The 16,333-nt window shown below is 35.7% G+C and overlaps 2 protein-coding genes across 2 annotated transcripts; both read left to right on the top strand.

The window, feature by feature from the left end:
- Positions 1–75: 75 nt before the first annotated feature.
- Positions 76–10,034, top strand: LOC110465808 (bystin-like). The gene is made up of 10 exons (XM_021521904.1): positions 76–267; positions 3,051–3,136; positions 3,499–3,646; positions 4,460–4,592; positions 5,426–5,568; positions 5,845–5,942; positions 7,179–7,257; positions 7,446–7,511; positions 8,131–8,339; positions 9,042–10,034. The coding sequence occupies exons 1-10, from the start codon at positions 121–123 to the stop codon at positions 9,295–9,297; spliced, it is 1,365 nt and encodes a 454-aa protein (XP_021377579.1). The 5' UTR covers positions 76–120; the 3' UTR covers positions 9,298–10,034.
- A 3,528-nt stretch (positions 10,035–13,562) lies between these two features.
- On the top strand, positions 13,563–15,191 carry LOC110465821. Its single transcript, XM_021521925.1, has one exon. The coding sequence runs from the start codon at positions 13,563–13,565 to the stop codon at positions 15,189–15,191; it is 1,629 nt and encodes a 542-aa protein (XP_021377600.1).
- The last annotated feature ends 1,142 nt before the right edge of the window (positions 15,192–16,333 follow it).

Genomic DNA, 16,333 nt, shown 5'->3' with positions numbered 1-16,333 from the left:
TTAACAAAATTAATTGTACAATGAAATAATTGTTATAAAATACCATAAATGAGCGCTCCCCTTGAATTGGAACTCTTCAGTGTTTTGGTACTCAACGTAACACGTGCATTTATAAATGTAATGGGAAAGGCGAAGAAAATTCGTGTGTCTAAGGCCACAGGGGATGGAGATAGAGGCCAATCACTTGCTGACCAAATATTAGAAGATAAATCCATCAGACAGGCTGGTCGAGTGAAAGTTCGAACAAGGAAAGAAGACGACGATGAGGTGTGAATCGATTGACATTTCCTTATGGGGGGGGGGGCGCAATGTGTGATTTAATGTGATCATTTCTCCCACACAAGAGTCTGGATCATATGAATATACAACAATTATGCATCTATTCCATTTAAAAATTAGATTTTTCCAGTTTCGAAAAAGGGGATGGAGAGTTAAATCACAGAAAAAGAACAATTCAACTAGCAGACCAGGACTCCCGACCAAAGGTGTTTGAAATTCTGACTGTAAATTAAGCTTAAGAGGGGCACTCTTACCAATAGAGCTACCTGGTCGCATAGGTGTCAGGTCGTTTCACACAATATTCTGTTCGCGCTGGGTCGTTTCGCACTAAGTTGTTTCACCTATAAAATTGAAGATGCAGAGTAATTAGTTACATGTACTTCAAGTTCAACAGACTTCTTTTCCCCCTTTTGCGAACAAGCTTTGTCGGTGAGGGCTGCCCAATCACTGGCTTGCTCGGAACTCTCTCTCGTACTCTCCTCGAAATAAATTTTCCTTCTCTTAACTTTAACTAAGTGATTAATTATTATGTAATATATATAGTCTGTCATTTGTGCTGCATAAACCCAACTTTGTGACAAAATCTTCAATTTGTTGAAGGTGGTCACTATATGGTAGAACCCTTAAAATATGTTTTGGACTAATTAGTCCTGTTTAGTTGTGTATAGCCCAAGTTTCCTCTGGTCCTGACACCAGCAGCTAGACTTAGAAATTTTGACAGTGTAACGGAACTGGACTTGGTTGATCGTCGGCGACCAGGTTGCTCAATTGGTAGAGCGTCTGTCAAGTTCAGAGGGTCCTAGATTGGAACCCTGATCTGGCCGTTTCATTTTCTCTTTGTCCCTTTACAAAATTGGTGAGCTTGCCCACCCTTGTTTCAAAACTTAGGAGTATACCTTAAGCAAGGGGGTACCTAAACTTGTGTTGTAAATAGTTGTGTCTTCAGGGGCGAAGATTTAGAAACAGGAGGGAGGAATGTAGGGGAACTGGACTGGGTCGATCGTAGGACGTAGGTAGCTCAATTGGTAGAGCATCCCTCTAGTGTTTGGAGGGTCCCAGGATCAAACTCCGCTCTGTCAGTTACATTATTCTTTTCTCCAGTTACAACAGACAAATATCTAGTGTGGGGCATGAGCGCACTACCATATGAAAATGTGGAATTCTCTGATACCGTTTGGTATTGGAAAGTTTTGAGGTGCAGACAACCAAAATAATAATATAAAAATATACAACATTTGATATAGCGCCCTATCTAGCTAACATAAAGAGCTTTACAGTAGACATACAATTAGAATATACAATTTTTTGAGGAATTCGCAGGAGCTGCCTTATCAGGCTCTAACTACTAGTCCTATGCCACCTGGCTAATATCTCCCTATGTGTGTATGCCTGCGTGTGTGCTGGAAATCTACTATGACACAACATGTTTTTCATATATATTGATAAATTAATTAATTTTAAGTTGATCCTTATCTGCCCTTATTTTCACGGTTTTCAATTGTTAGTTTTCTTTGGAAGATTTTCTGAACACCTTTTTTTGTTGATTAATAGATTTTAAGAAAATTTTAATATTTGCTACGAAAATAACGTTGGGCTTTTAGAATTTTTCCAAAATCTAGTTTGTAGGCTAGTGCTCCACAAATTAGACACCAGTGAAATTAGTTAAGACTGATCACTATTGGGAGATCTCAATTCAAAAAGGAAGATAACTGTTTTGAAAGTCGAAACCAAGAGACTCGCAAGCTTATCCAGAGAAATTACAGGTATTTCTCTAACTTGTATCAATTCATAATGATATACATGTCGTTGAGAGTGAAAAAAATATAACAGAATTTTTCAGTTTAGGGACAAGATGTGGTTGCTATTGGGGAGGGGTATCTGATGGGAGTAAAAAAATAATTGCATTGATAGAATCAATAATGAAGAAACAAATTGAGTTTTGCTTGTGATACCTGCAGGCCTAGTATCATAGTTACTGTAGTTTTACCTAATATTATTGTCAAGATCCCATCACTTCAGATACATTTAAAATATTTGTCAGTTACAGTAATTATCCTTAAGGTATTAGGATTGTGTCGTCATTTCTCAGTAGAATTTATTCAAAATTTGTAGCTATATTGCTTTGAAGTAAAGAAAAATTTCTCCCACCAAAAAATATAGGTTGTCAGAATTTAAGGATTTTAAATGGAATTTTATGTAAAAAGGAGTGAATTTTGAAAAAAAAAACCACAATTTTTTTGCAAAATAATGTCAATAAAATTATGATACTCACATAGATTAGTATTGCATTAACGTATATCAATTTCATAAATACTGAAATTGTGTAAAATTAATTATCTATAAACGATTAAAAATTGACATTTAATAATAAAACTTCACAGTAGTGAAATAGGTAGCCGGTTTCCTGAAGTACAGAAAAATGGACACATATGACTCATTGATTAAAAAACAACTGAATTAATGCCTGGATTGCTTTGCAATACTTTAATATTGAAAGAACACACTGTTCTGTCAATAATAAGCATACAATATTCATCAATTTAATATTAAACATTAGAATATATGTGGCAATTGTGATAATGTCTCCCTACATTTGATTTTCAACTTGGGATGTACTTCCTATTTCCATTTAGCAATACACTCCTATGACCTTAAATATCTTGGGTAAAAATGCGTCTTCTCATCTGTTATATTTAAGAATCTCTTACATTGGCAAGTCTATATATTTATCTTGTTCTGTTGTTGACTTGCATTATTTTTATTTTTTTCAGTTTGTTGATAACAAATTATCCCGGAAAATTCTACAGCAAGCTCGTAAACAGCAAGAAGAATTGGAAGATGAACATGGATTGAAAAAGTAAATATTAGTGTTAACGTGTACCCAGCTTTACTGGTATGCATTGACAATTTACACACATAGTATAACTACTTTGTCTGTGTATTAGCCTTATAAAGATGTTTTAATAGGTTACTAGATTTACTTAATGATACCATTAAATATTTACTGTGTGTAATTTATGATACAAATTACTTTATTTAGTCACATTTTTCCTCAAACAATATTCCTTCTATTTTGACCATTATAGTTATAAATATTTTACTTTTACAAAATATCTGGCACCATTCATAAGGTCTTAGATTAGCAGATTGTTACGCTCCAGTTTATTCTAGATCAATTATAGACTTCTTAAATGTTTATATGAATATTTGTGTTCTCAGAAAACCAACAGAAAAAAAGACCGTTTCCCTAGGCGGTTCAGGAGCAGTGGGCGGGGCTTCTAGGGGGAGATCCTTACAGCATGGGTCTGATGATGAGGACGAGGAGGTGGAGGAAACTTCGGATACAGACGAATGCTATGAAACAATTGTAAGTTTGGGTCAGGAAAGCAAAACATCAAACCACAGGTTGGAGCTCCAATTGTACAGTCCACAATATACTGTATATCTTTAATATTTCCTAAAAGTTTTGTTTTCACTGTCTGGAATGAAAGTAAAATTTAAACCCAGCAGTTATTTTGCTTTTCTTGATGAAGATTTAGGTATGACTCACTAGTGTGTAAGGCCCCAAAAATACTGAGTTTATTGCACTGGACATTCATGTTTTGATAAAGAACAATGTTTGAAGGCCAAAATGTTTATATTAGAAAGCTTTAAGACAAATGTATTTAAGCTGGAGCGGATTAAAGAACATTTATAATAATAATAATATACAACATTTGTATAGTACCCTATACATTTTGCAAGATTACTCTAATATAAGGCACTTTACAGAACATGACTAATAGTATTCCTGAAAACCTTATAAGTATCCCAGTACCTAAAACAGTTCTAAAACGAAACTCTAACCTTTTGGAACATTTGAAAATAGAAATTAGGGGTCTCCACCCCCCAGTTGTTACTTTTGGAAACATTTATAAAAAAAAGTAATGATTATATATAATTACTGAAATAAAGATGAAAAATCCAAATTCAAACCCTGACCCTGATGAAAATCTGATTTCTCTAAACAACTTAGCTTCTTGTACAACTGTAGTCCCTGGCACAGACACCTTATAGTTACATCTAAAATGAAGTAAAGGGGAGGTCACTATGTGTATGAAACTTCAGTGGAACTCTAGTGTTTACATGCAGTGGGACAGGGATCCTTAAGACTGTAATTACCATGTTGTCTATCTGACAGGAGGTTGATGAGGGGGATGAGACAGCTCTCCAGATGTTCATGTCTAAGGAGCCGCAGGTACGACGCACTCTGGCCGACATCATACAGGAGAAGATCACAGAGAAACAGACAGAGATACGCACACAAATGTCAGGTACGTAACACTGGTAACGGAGAGATGTGGAACGTGTTTACTTGTTTGTTTGAGATTTACCGTCTTCATAACAGTAGAGGTCTTATGACAATTGGTGATAGGCTGATGATCGATTATAATCAAATATTGATCTGTTTGCCCTATAATGACGACTGTGTCTGCTGTTACTTATCTCGCCGTTGTCGACGTCATAACATTAGTCTACGACTACTATTGACGCATCTACTGGTAAACAGCTAAGGTCATATGACGACAATGTCCACTGATGATCAGGCCAATAGCAGAGGTCATACAATGACCGTGTCCATTGATGGTTGGCCAATCAACATTGTAGGCAATGTGATCACAGTCCATTGATGAGCATGCTGTAAAGGAACTTAGGTCGTTCTAGAGTGGTGTCCCCTAATGATCGGGCAGCTCAACACCTAAGGTTGAACAATCAGAGTCGATTGATGGTGAGACCATTCAACAGCTTGGGTTATACATGTATATGTCAAGAGTGTCGATGGTTGGACATAAAACAAAGCTGTACACTTATGGTGCTGCATTTTACTTTAGATATAAATGATTTTCTTTTTGCAACTCATTACCTGGAACATAAAAACGATTTTTACGTAAATTTCCTTTTTTTTCGATATATATATATATTTAAAAGGAGTAGCCCTTACTTTTCATGTAGGATCATCAATCTTGGTAAATAGATAAATTGAGATATAGTTGGTTTACAAGCAGTACCAGTCTACAGATATCTTTGTTTACATGGGATAGGTGTATCATTCATGTGCAGAGGTGGAAGAAATAGAGTTCTAGTCAACAGATTTCTTCGTTTACAGACAATGCCAGTGTACAGATGCAGGAGCTTGATGAGCGCGTTGTAACCATGTACAAGAGTATAAAACAAGTGTTACAGCGCTACAGGAGTGGAAAGCTCCCCAAGGCCTTCAAGATTGTCCCTAACCTTCGTAATTGGGAACAGGTAGGCTTTGTCAATCATTATCCACAAAATGTTTGGAGGACACCAGGAAAAAGACTCCCACTAAATTTCTGTTACTCATTCATTTCCATATCAATGAGACAGATTTTCACTTACAAGCTCTTAAAATGGCTCTTAATCAAATAATAACCCAGTTTCAAAATTTTGTTTTGAATGCTAAAAATTTTAATTTAGAGAACAGTATTATTTCATTAAAGCAAAAAACTGGGATATGGGAATGTGTCTGATAAATTTCATTTTTGATTTGACCTTTGCCAGATTTTATACCTTACGGAACCAGACAGCTGGTCTGCGGCAGCAATGTACCAAGCCACTCGAATATTTGTGTCCAACCTAAACGCTAAGATGGCTCAGAGGTAAGTGTCATTGTACATGGTAAATGCTGGCAATTTCATATTATCATCCATTTTGTTAGTACCGGCACATATCATCATTAGTAGCATTATCACATCCTCGATACTCCAGGGGTTACGCTCACTGACAATCTCTCCACCCCTGGAATATGTCATAGAAAAATTGGAGGCACAAAGATAGACATTTGATTGGTCTCAGGTAAAAAACAACATGACCAATCACTAGGCTGATACCTCTCCTTTGAAGATTACAGAAGAGTGACACACGACCCAGTCAAAGTCAGTCAATTTCACTGTTACGCTACCAAGGCATTTGTTTGATAAGAATCAAACTGGTCTTCTTATCTTATCCACGATGTGGTGCACACTGAGCGTTTCCTTTTTTGATAGACATTTCCAGGAGTATGTGCAGAGAGCGTAAGTGACTGTAACCCCTGGGCCCGTATTCATGAAACTGTTCTCATGTTCAAGCATGGATTTTGTGCTCAAACCAAATTTCTTGTGACTCACTTAAATCATGTCAAACCATCAAAAAGTAAAATGTAAACATTGAAAACAGTATTTCGCTGGAAGTCTCTTAATTTTCCCCCCAATTTGTTGACAAAATAAGATTTTATTATCAATTTATAAACGGAAAAAGAAATTAGGCTTGAGCACAAAATCCATGCTTGAGCAGGAGAATGATTTCATGACCCTGGTGTATCAAGGATGGCATTATTGTTGCTTTCACGCACGTCTTTAGTATGGTTTATACAAGATAACCCAACCACGCTAAAATAATCTGAACAGTCCAAATGATAAAAAATTCACATTTAAATGTACAGCAAGTATCAGTTTAAGCACTAAGCCTTTTACAATGTCACATGTCAACTATTTTGGTTCAATGGCTGTACAATGCAGCACTATTTATTATATGAGCCCAAAATAAAAGCTGACAATTGTTAGATATTAAATTAAAGAAAAGAGACAAAAATTATAAGTTTCCGAAGCGATTTCCATACATCCTCTGGTTGTCTTCAGATTCCCACAGGTTACACAGTATATCTACATTGCAAAGACATCACATTGTTATTTTATACAAAAGTGTTTGTAACATCAAATTTGCATGTAATTGTGTTACGGTAGTTGATTATGATACTTTTGGGATAGATATTGCATTCTTGAAATCTGAATATTTGTTTTGAAGGAAATGCATTATATATATTGTATTTGTATGAATTTCTACATCTTGTATTGCAGATTTTTCAACCTTGTTTTATACCCAAGAATACGTGATGACATTGCAGAATACAAAAGATTGAATTTTCATTTATATATGGTAAGATAACATAATCTTTCAAAAAGCTAGTTTGTAAACCGACTGTATACAACTGTACAAATCTATACTGATAGCTGCAAAGCTTAGAGTTAGTAAAGAATTTGAGTGATTTGGCTGTTATATATATTCCTAATTGAATGTTATAGATATCACTAATATAGCAACACAAATTGGTGGTTCTATTTCAGGCTGTGAAAAAATCACTTTTCAAGCCAGCTGCTTTTTTCAAAGGAATCCTGCTACCTTTGTGTGAGGTAAGTTTTTTGCCCAAAGACATTAGTCACTTTGATAATATGGTAGGGTGGGGTGTCTCACATCTTTACTACATGGGATCTAAGACCAGCTTTAATCCCCTAAACCTAACAAAATGACAACGATAGCTCACATGCTGTCTGTGCAGGAGTTGGGATCAAAGAAGCAGAAACTTCACAGTGATGTTATCCTACACCTGTACAAGACCTCGTGTCAGCGTGGTCAGCGTGGTCAGCGGTCCGAGACAGATAGCTCTCTGGAAATCTACTACAACATGTTTTTCTTTGTAATTACTGGAATTATTCTTGTTTCTTCATGATTATAATTCCCTCACTGGTTCCCAGTCTGGGGTGGGGAACTATAGGTTTGCACTTCACCTGGCCGTCCAAATTCTGTCAATCCAAAGAGTTTGTCCGGGGCATATCTTCTACATTATTTTACATGGAGTAACCAGATTTGGTACGTAAGTACACCTCGAGATAGCAGAGTGTCGAGCAAAAAAAGCATCAAGATTTGTTTCAAGTAAATTAAAGAAATAAAATACCGAATATTGTCCAATCTGTCAAACCATGCTGTCATTATGATGTGAATTATTTAGTGACTCAGTTTGTGTTAATTTAGGCTGGTGATTGCACCCTACGAGAAGCAGTGATCGTATCAAGTATTTTGTCCAAGAACTCCATACCCATGTTGCACTCTGCTGCAGCCATCTTGAAAATAGCCGAGATGGACTACAACGGAGCAAACAGTATATTTCTGCGTACCCTCCTGGATAAGAAGTACGCCTTACCGTACCGAGTGGTAGATGCCATCGTGTTCCATTTTATCAGGTGAGAATTAGTACATAATAAAAGGATACATAAGGAAATCTTATCTCTTTATTTCTTATCAATTTCAAATCAAAAGGTTTTTTGTGTACAGCATAGATTGCATTGCATTGACCAATGGATGAAAAGAGTGTTTATCAAACACAGAATCTATTTCCTTTACAATGCAATGTGCAAAGGGAAAATTGTATATTTTTGGTTAAATGCATAAAGAATATAATCTTGGTCCTATTCTGTTTGCTAGTATGACCTGTTTGTTTTGATGCTTGATGAAGTACAAATTATTTTCATGGCACTTTTTATCTTTTTCTAGAGTTTTGGTTTGATATGTAACTTTTGATTGTTCTGAATACCAGCTTTTTTGTAATGATGGGTCAATAAGTATCAGTCAGTCCTACTTTTTAATACAAATAAGCATTTGTCATTTTCTCAGATATGGTCAAATGTTTGTATTTTGTGGTCCAAAGGTCAATGCCAAGGTCACTGTTGCTATTTATAGGTCAATCCCAGGTCCAAGGTGGCATTTATGTCCGACAGATGTTTTCTAGCTTTTTCTACATTTTTGCTCTTGAACACCTCCATACCATGTTTCCTTAATCTACCTTTCATTTACTATTGATCTTTTTGAATCGTTCTTTTGTTTAGAACACCTTTTTGTGTTGATGGACGTTTAAATCTCATCAATCCATCAATTGAACATTTCAGGTTTATGTCTGACAAGAGAGAATTACCGGTATTGTGGCATCAGTGTTTCCTGACTTTCGCACAGCGATACAAAGAGGACATTTCTTCTGAACAGAAGGAGAGTTTATTAGAACTTTTACGCGTACACTCACATGGTCTCATTACACCGGAGACACGAAGAGAACTGCAGCACTCCAAGTGTCGTGACCAGGAGGCGGGGGAAGGGGGAGAACCCATGGCTGAGGCCTCAGAAATGGTTCTCAGTGATTCTGATTGATATGTGTGGAATATATTTTAGATCTGTGATCTTGTTAGGCATTGACATGTAACAGAACAGAAGGTACAGTTTGGGCAATATCTTTAATTTCTCTGATTTGAGGAAAGTTTTATCTTTGATAAAAGATTTTAACCCTTTCACCACTGTAGACCATAATGGACTCACCCAGACAAATGTATGGTAGAGTCTACGAAAGTTATCTAGGGGTGAAAGGGTTAATTCCTAACAGGTTTTAGCAGTTTTGAGCCCAAAGTAAGATTCAGCCCACCTCTTAAAATGTATCTGGCATGAATATTGAGATGTGATTATTCCAAAATGAATATAACAGACAATTTATCAAGAAAGCCAGCTCTTATATGAATTTTGGTGGAGCAGAACACTGACACAACAAGATATTAAAGGAGTATAATGTAAAACTTTCAAATGTCACTTGCTGTCTTAATCAGAATTCCTGAATTAAATAAAAAATACGAAAGTGCAAAATAAGTTAGTGCCATTTTTCTTCTTTATTAGATTTTCTGGTGAAGAGAATAGAAAAATAAATAAATTTAAATTCCATCAGCAGAGTAATAAGCAGTAACTGAAATATACTGTCTGTTTCATCAGATTTCTAGGTAAAAACAAAATCGAAAAAGGAAAAGACATTAAGAACATACAGAGAATATACTATTTGTGTATACATTTCTGTGCATTCATTGTTAAACAAAAATTGTTGTTGAAAATAAAGATATGTAATAACATTATTACCGGTTTTCCTTCTTGTATATTTTAATTTACGAAAATTATCCACTGTAATTAGTATGTTTCACTAAAATAAGAATATATAATCCTAGACATTGTCTGTGAGAAAAACAAATTTCTCTACGATTAAGATTATATTATCCTTGCCATCATCTGTGAGAAACATTTTTCTCTTCAATTAAGATCATATGCTATACCTTTTCTGTGAGAAACGAATTTATCTACGATAAAGATTTTATAATGCTAGACATTGTCTGTGAGAAACACATTTCTCTACGATTAAGATTATATAATCCTAGACATTGTGAGAAATACATTTCTCTACGATTAAGATTAAATAATCCTAGACATTGTGAGAAATACATTTCTCTACGATTAAGATTAAATAATGATAGACATCGTCTGTGAGGAACAAATTTTCTCTTAAATTAAGATTATGATGCTAGACATTGTCTGTGAGAAACACATTTCTCTTCGATTAGGATTATATAATCCTAGACATTGTCTGTGAGAAAAAAAAATTCTCTTAAATTTGAATTATATCATGATAGACATCGTCTGTGAGAAACAAATTTCTCTTCGATTTAGATTATATAAGGCTAGATATTTTATGTGAGAAACATTTCTCTTTAATTAAGATTATATAATTTTAGACATTGTCTGTGAGAAACAGATGTCTGCCACTTAGGCTCTGTATGTAAATTGAGTTTAAGCATAATCATCTACCTTGGAAATAGTGGAAGTCTCGATTAAAGAAACTCTTTTTTCCTAATTAGATATACTCAAGACAGAAAATAATTGTCCAGACTAATGAAGGCAGACACCACAGTCTTGTCTTTTGAAGTTTTCATGTACAAATCAATATACTGCAGCCACCATAAAAGAGGCAATACTTACGTGGTTTCATTGTACACACAGTATCGCATCCTCGATATCCAGGGGTAACACTCACTTTCGCTCTCTACACCCCTGGAATATGTCGGCAAAATTGAAGGCTCGGTGTGCGCCACCTCGTTGGTGAGACAAGAAGACGAGTTCGATCCTATGATGTACATCAAAAGAATCTCGCGGTCACGTAACGGTAAAAATTGACAGGCTTTGAAGTCGGGCGTCTCTCCTTTGTAATCTTCAAAGGACAGGTATCAGCCTAGCGATTGGTCAGTTTTTTGACCCGAGCCCATTCAAACAATCAAAGCCATCTTCGTGCCTTCAATTTTGCAATGACATATTCCAGGGGTTCAGAGAGCGAAAGTGAGCGTAACCCCTGTATATCGAGGTTGACAGTATCGGTACTGATAAAGTTCCACTGTATACAGAAACAAAATTGTTGAAACTGACAAGGTTTCACCGTGAACAAGAATCAACAAATTTATCGAGACGGAACACAGAAAACCAGCATGTGCAGTCTGACAAAAGATTCATTGCTTTTACTAACTATAAGTAGGTCCAGCTGATTATTCGTAAATACTTATTTAAAAAACAAATGAGTTCACCAAATGAATTAATACATATCAATATGCATGTGTTTGATCAATATTTGTTAGCTTTATGTATGATAATTCACGAATTAACGCGAATGTGTATGTCTTTTGCAAAATGTAAGTGATATGCAGTACATGTATATGTAACTGTCGCCAATTAAACTCATCTGCAGTCATGTGTATCGTCTTCACCTCTACCAGAGACACCCAACCATTATTATGACAATTTTTTTTCATGTTGCCAGACCTGAAAAAGTCATGGAAATATATATCAAGGTTTTTAAGCAAATTGCTTTTATAAGTATATATTTTGAAGAAATAAGTTCCAGCGAAATTGTTATTCTTCTTCATTATACCATATTCCTTGCTATAAGTAACACATTTGGACATAAAACCTAGAAAAGTGCCGTCATTTTTGCTTTCACGATAATTCCTGAAACCATTGCATACGACATCACAATTGTTCATTTGACATGTTACATTTTTTACAAGTATGTGAAGTCGTTATTTCACTGCAAGATGACTAGATCATATGAGGACATGTTTTTCGTGATATTTTAAGGTCGTGACACATATCACGGCTGATGAATTATTTTCCGGTGATCTACAGTCACAGAGTATTGCAAGGATTTTGATTTTTTTTGTCTATAAGTACCATCGATGAGACGTAGACAGAAAATCATCTTGTGTAGTAAAAACACTTCCTCAGATAGTCTCCTGTTTAACCAAACATTATAAAGAAATGAATACCAAACATGGAAACTCATTTAACTCGAATTCGAACTCGGAAGTTTGTTCCCACTATCCCATCGACTTCGACATAACTAGGTTAAACTGTATATGTAATGGTACATAACATCAGATGTTGAGTTGACCTGGATTCCATTCATTGTTCGATTCAGTGTATGTATTTACTGCAAAAGAATTGACATATCACTATTTTACAAAGACTTGAGTCTAAACACCTTTATTTCGCTATGTACCATTAACTAGATTTATCACATACCTGTTGAATCTTGTTATGGTAATACAAGCAATTTTCAGACCATGAAATGTGCAATACAGAATGTTCTATTTACCTACTAGCCGGAACTACTTTTTATGGGAATCCCCTTGCCATGGCGAACCGAAAAGTTCCCGGTATTTGCAAAAAATATTAAAGTTTATAAAATCTTTGTATCGATCTCTACCAAATACCGAAGGTATGTGATAAAAGCAAGACCACACACTTGTATTTCGGGCTTTCTGATTCGTTAGAAAAACACAAGTGTGTGGTCTTGCATATGTATATGATGCTGTGTAATTCACTTTTGGCATACTCTATTTATTACCCAAATTGTTAAGGTGCAATCACATGATACAAGGCGGTAGACTCTGCTAGCGGATTTCTTAGTCCCAGAGGTTTGCTGTAACATTGAAGGTGACTGTAATGGTTTTTTTGGGGTTCATAATATACAGATTTTACCCGTTACTAAAGTTATTGAAGTAACCAGTACTTCTGTTATTTTTGAAATTCGTTTAATTAAGGGTTAACACACCTCCCATTCTGCTTCAACAATATTTTAAACAATTCGGATTTCCACCTTTTCAGCCCCTTACATCACCGATGAGTCATAGAAGGACGAAACAGCAGTATGATGTTACGTTGATCTCCCTGTAATTTCATCATTAATGTTTATGTACAAAATGTATATATTCTTAATGCATAACCACAGCAGAAGCTTTATCAGTAACAATTACGGATATGCTAGTACACTGTCTAAATTAAAATATCCTTTCGGTTATCAGTAATCAGATTATTGATGTTAAACATACACACCCATTAGTATATCGGTGGCTATTAACATGAAGGTACGCTCATCTGACTATAAACATTGTTATTTTTATCGCTTCCATTGGACAAGCCATTGACCAATCAAATTTACTAAAATTGTTATATTCCTGTTTGATTAAAATTGTATTATTTATTACATAAGGTTAGGTATAAAGCGTCAACGTTGTGTTGCCTCGACAGAACATGTTAACTTACACACATTGATTCAAATGGTCGACTTATCATCAGCAGGTCAACAGGCAGTAAGGAGCAAAGGTCAATCCATCTGTGCTTATCACCATGGAAACCAGGTGATTTTCGAGTGTGAAACGTGTAATGAACTTGGATGTCTCCAGTGTCTACATACAGTTCATAGAAACCACGTTCTGGGAGACCTAAGTATCAAAATAGCAGGGAAGAAAGAAAAAATCCAGCAGTTTATTGAGCATATAGAGAAAAAGGATTTACTTGAAGTCAGAAATGAGTTGGATTGGACAGACAATGAACTGAAAAATAATTCTGAACATTTTGCGAATCATATCATACATTTGACGGAACAAGGCAACCGAATGAAAGAAGAGATAGACGCTCAAATTGCAAAATTTACAGGACTTTATAAAGTATTGGAAGAAGGAAATGCTTTGGAATTGAAAAATTTCAAGGAAAAACTTCATAAAAGGCTGCAGAGTTTTGAAACACATTTGCAAGAATGTAAAGAGTTCCTTCAAACTGGAGGTGATGTTGAGATCTACGACTTTGCTATTCCTAATGCTTTTGTATGTCCATTCAAACCTTCTCTAAAACAAGTCAGGTTTACTTCAAACGACCACTTCTATGGAAACCTTGAAAAAGCATTTGGTACCTTTGAGCATGTCGATCTGCACGAGAGAGATGCAATCCCTGATATATCTCCAGGTTCGTCGGGGTCTACTCAGTCGAATGACATTGCTACAGCTAGATCAATACGTTCAGAGACAAAAAAACATTTGCACGAGAAACTTTCCCAGCCAGAACCTGTGTCATCCAAAGATAGACTACTACCAAAAGCTAAAGTAATAACTGAAGTCGCAGTCAAATCTAACGTTGGAAATACCATATGTACCGACCGAACTGATAGAGTTTGGACGACTTTTTCTGACACGAAAGGTGTAATTCTCTTGCACAGGAACGGCCTCGTGAACACAGAGGTGCGCTCCCACCGGAGAATTATGGATATTAGTGTTTCTCCAACCACACATACCCTTTGGGCCTGTTCCGCAGACGATTGGTCCGTGATGAATTGCTTGCTGTCAAAAAATCAATTTTTTCGTTTCCAATTCTACACCAACGACATGCCCGTTTGTCTGTGTGCAACCAATGACAGTCACATCCTGATCGGAACCAATCAAAGACTCACCAAATACACACTTGCTGGCCGAAAGAAAATTTCTACGAAATTGTCAGGAACGGAAAATTTCAATGGTCACAATCCAGTCAAGATTTCCGAATGTAGGGTTTCTCAAAATATCGCAATTTTGGATCTAAGCGTATCCGATGAAAACACTCCTCAGAGGCAGGTGCTAGTCATGAACAAAAACTTCGAAATACTGTTCAAATACACAGGTGAAATGCCGATTTTGGAGCCCATGGATATTTCGTATGACAGTTATGGAAGCCTGGTTATAGCTGACAGACGTTTTGTTCACCTTGTCAGTGATCAGGGGAAACACATTTCGGTTATACACTCCGACAGCACGTGTATCAGAGCGATCGGTTTGGATCAGGACAATATCGTCTGGATTGTCACTGATTTGAACAAGGTGAAGCTTCTACAATACTATCATGATTCTAGCTCCAGCAAATCTTGTACTATTTCCTGAAACTTTTTGGGTGGTCCGGATGATCATTCTTCAATACTATTAGGTGTATTTTGCTGGCAAATCTTGTACCATTTCCTGAAACTTCGTTTGTGGCCTGAATGTTCATACTTAAATTACAAGGCCGCGCAGTGTTGAATTGAAGTGTTACTTAATAGAAATAATTCGCGGTTGTGTTGGAATCTAATGTTTTTGTGCCACGGAGATCATGTGACTACGACCCTTCATACACTGCTCTCCTGAATCTGTAAGATTGAAGATTGTAACTCTGTAAACTGATCGCAGTGTGGAAATTGTCGCGTTGACAATTACTGAAATAATAGTGGAGGGGAGAGGTGGGGGATATTGAAGAAAGCGAGGGTAGTGTCTGGATTTCCGTCCCAAATGTAATGATACATACTCAAACAGCTTTTTGAATTACCGTATATGATATTGTTAAACATTATCTTGCTAGCAGTGTAAACTTTGTTTGTATATATATTATTTTCTATCAGTATGTCTAGAAGTATGGTGTGTAACATAGATATATACATTATCTTCTAACAGTATGATATGTAAATTATATATATTATCTTCTATAAGTATGGTGTGTAAAATAAATATAAACATTATCTTCTAACAGTATATGTAAATTATATATATTATCTTCTAGAAGTATGGTGTGTAAAATAAATATTAACGCGAATGTGTATGTCTTGCAAAATTTAAGTTATATGCAGTACATGTATATATAACTGTCGCCAATTAAACTCAGTACATGTATATGTAACTGTCGCCAATTAAACTCAGTACATGTATATGTAACTGTCGCCAATTAAACTCAGTACATGTATATGTAACTGTCGCCAATTAAACTCAGTACATGTATATGTAACTGTCGCCAATTAAACTCAGTACATGTATATGTAACTGTCGCCAATTAAACTCAGTACATGTATATGTAACTGTCGCCAATTAAACTCAGTACATGTATATGTAACTGTCGCCAATTAAACTCAGTACATGTATATGTAACTGTCGCCAATTAAACTCAGTACATGTATATGTAACTGTCGCCAATTAAACTCAGTACATGTATATGTAACTGTCGCCAATTAAACTCAGTACATGTATATGTAACTGTCGCCAATTAAACTCATCTGCAG

The sequence above is a fragment of the Mizuhopecten yessoensis genome, unplaced genomic scaffold (assembly GCF_002113885.1).
Source record: "Mizuhopecten yessoensis strain PY_sf001 unplaced genomic scaffold, ASM211388v2 scaffold11101, whole genome shotgun sequence".
Taxonomy (NCBI): domain Eukaryota; kingdom Metazoa; phylum Mollusca; class Bivalvia; order Pectinida; family Pectinidae; genus Mizuhopecten; species Mizuhopecten yessoensis.
The sequence above is the reverse complement of the archived record's forward strand: the minus strand, read 5'-3'. Positions and strand labels throughout refer to the sequence as shown.

Bases quoted from the DNA above. Each gene is read 5' to 3' on its own strand.
- LOC110465808 (XM_021521904.1), top strand. From the start codon at position 121: ATGGGAAAGGCGAAGAAAATTCGTGTGTCTAAGGCCACAGGGGATGGA. The intron at 3,137-3,498 runs GTAAATATTAGT...TTGTGTTCTCAG, and splicing joins GATGAACATGGATTGAAAAA to AAAACCAACAGAAAAAAAGA. The intron at 5,569-5,844 runs GTAGGCTTTGTC...GACCTTTGCCAG, and splicing joins ACCTTCGTAATTGGGAACAG to ATTTTATACCTTACGGAACC.
- LOC110465821 (XM_021521925.1), top strand. From the start codon at position 13,563: ATGGTCGACTTATCATCAGCAGGTCAACAGGCAGTAAGGAGCAAAGGT.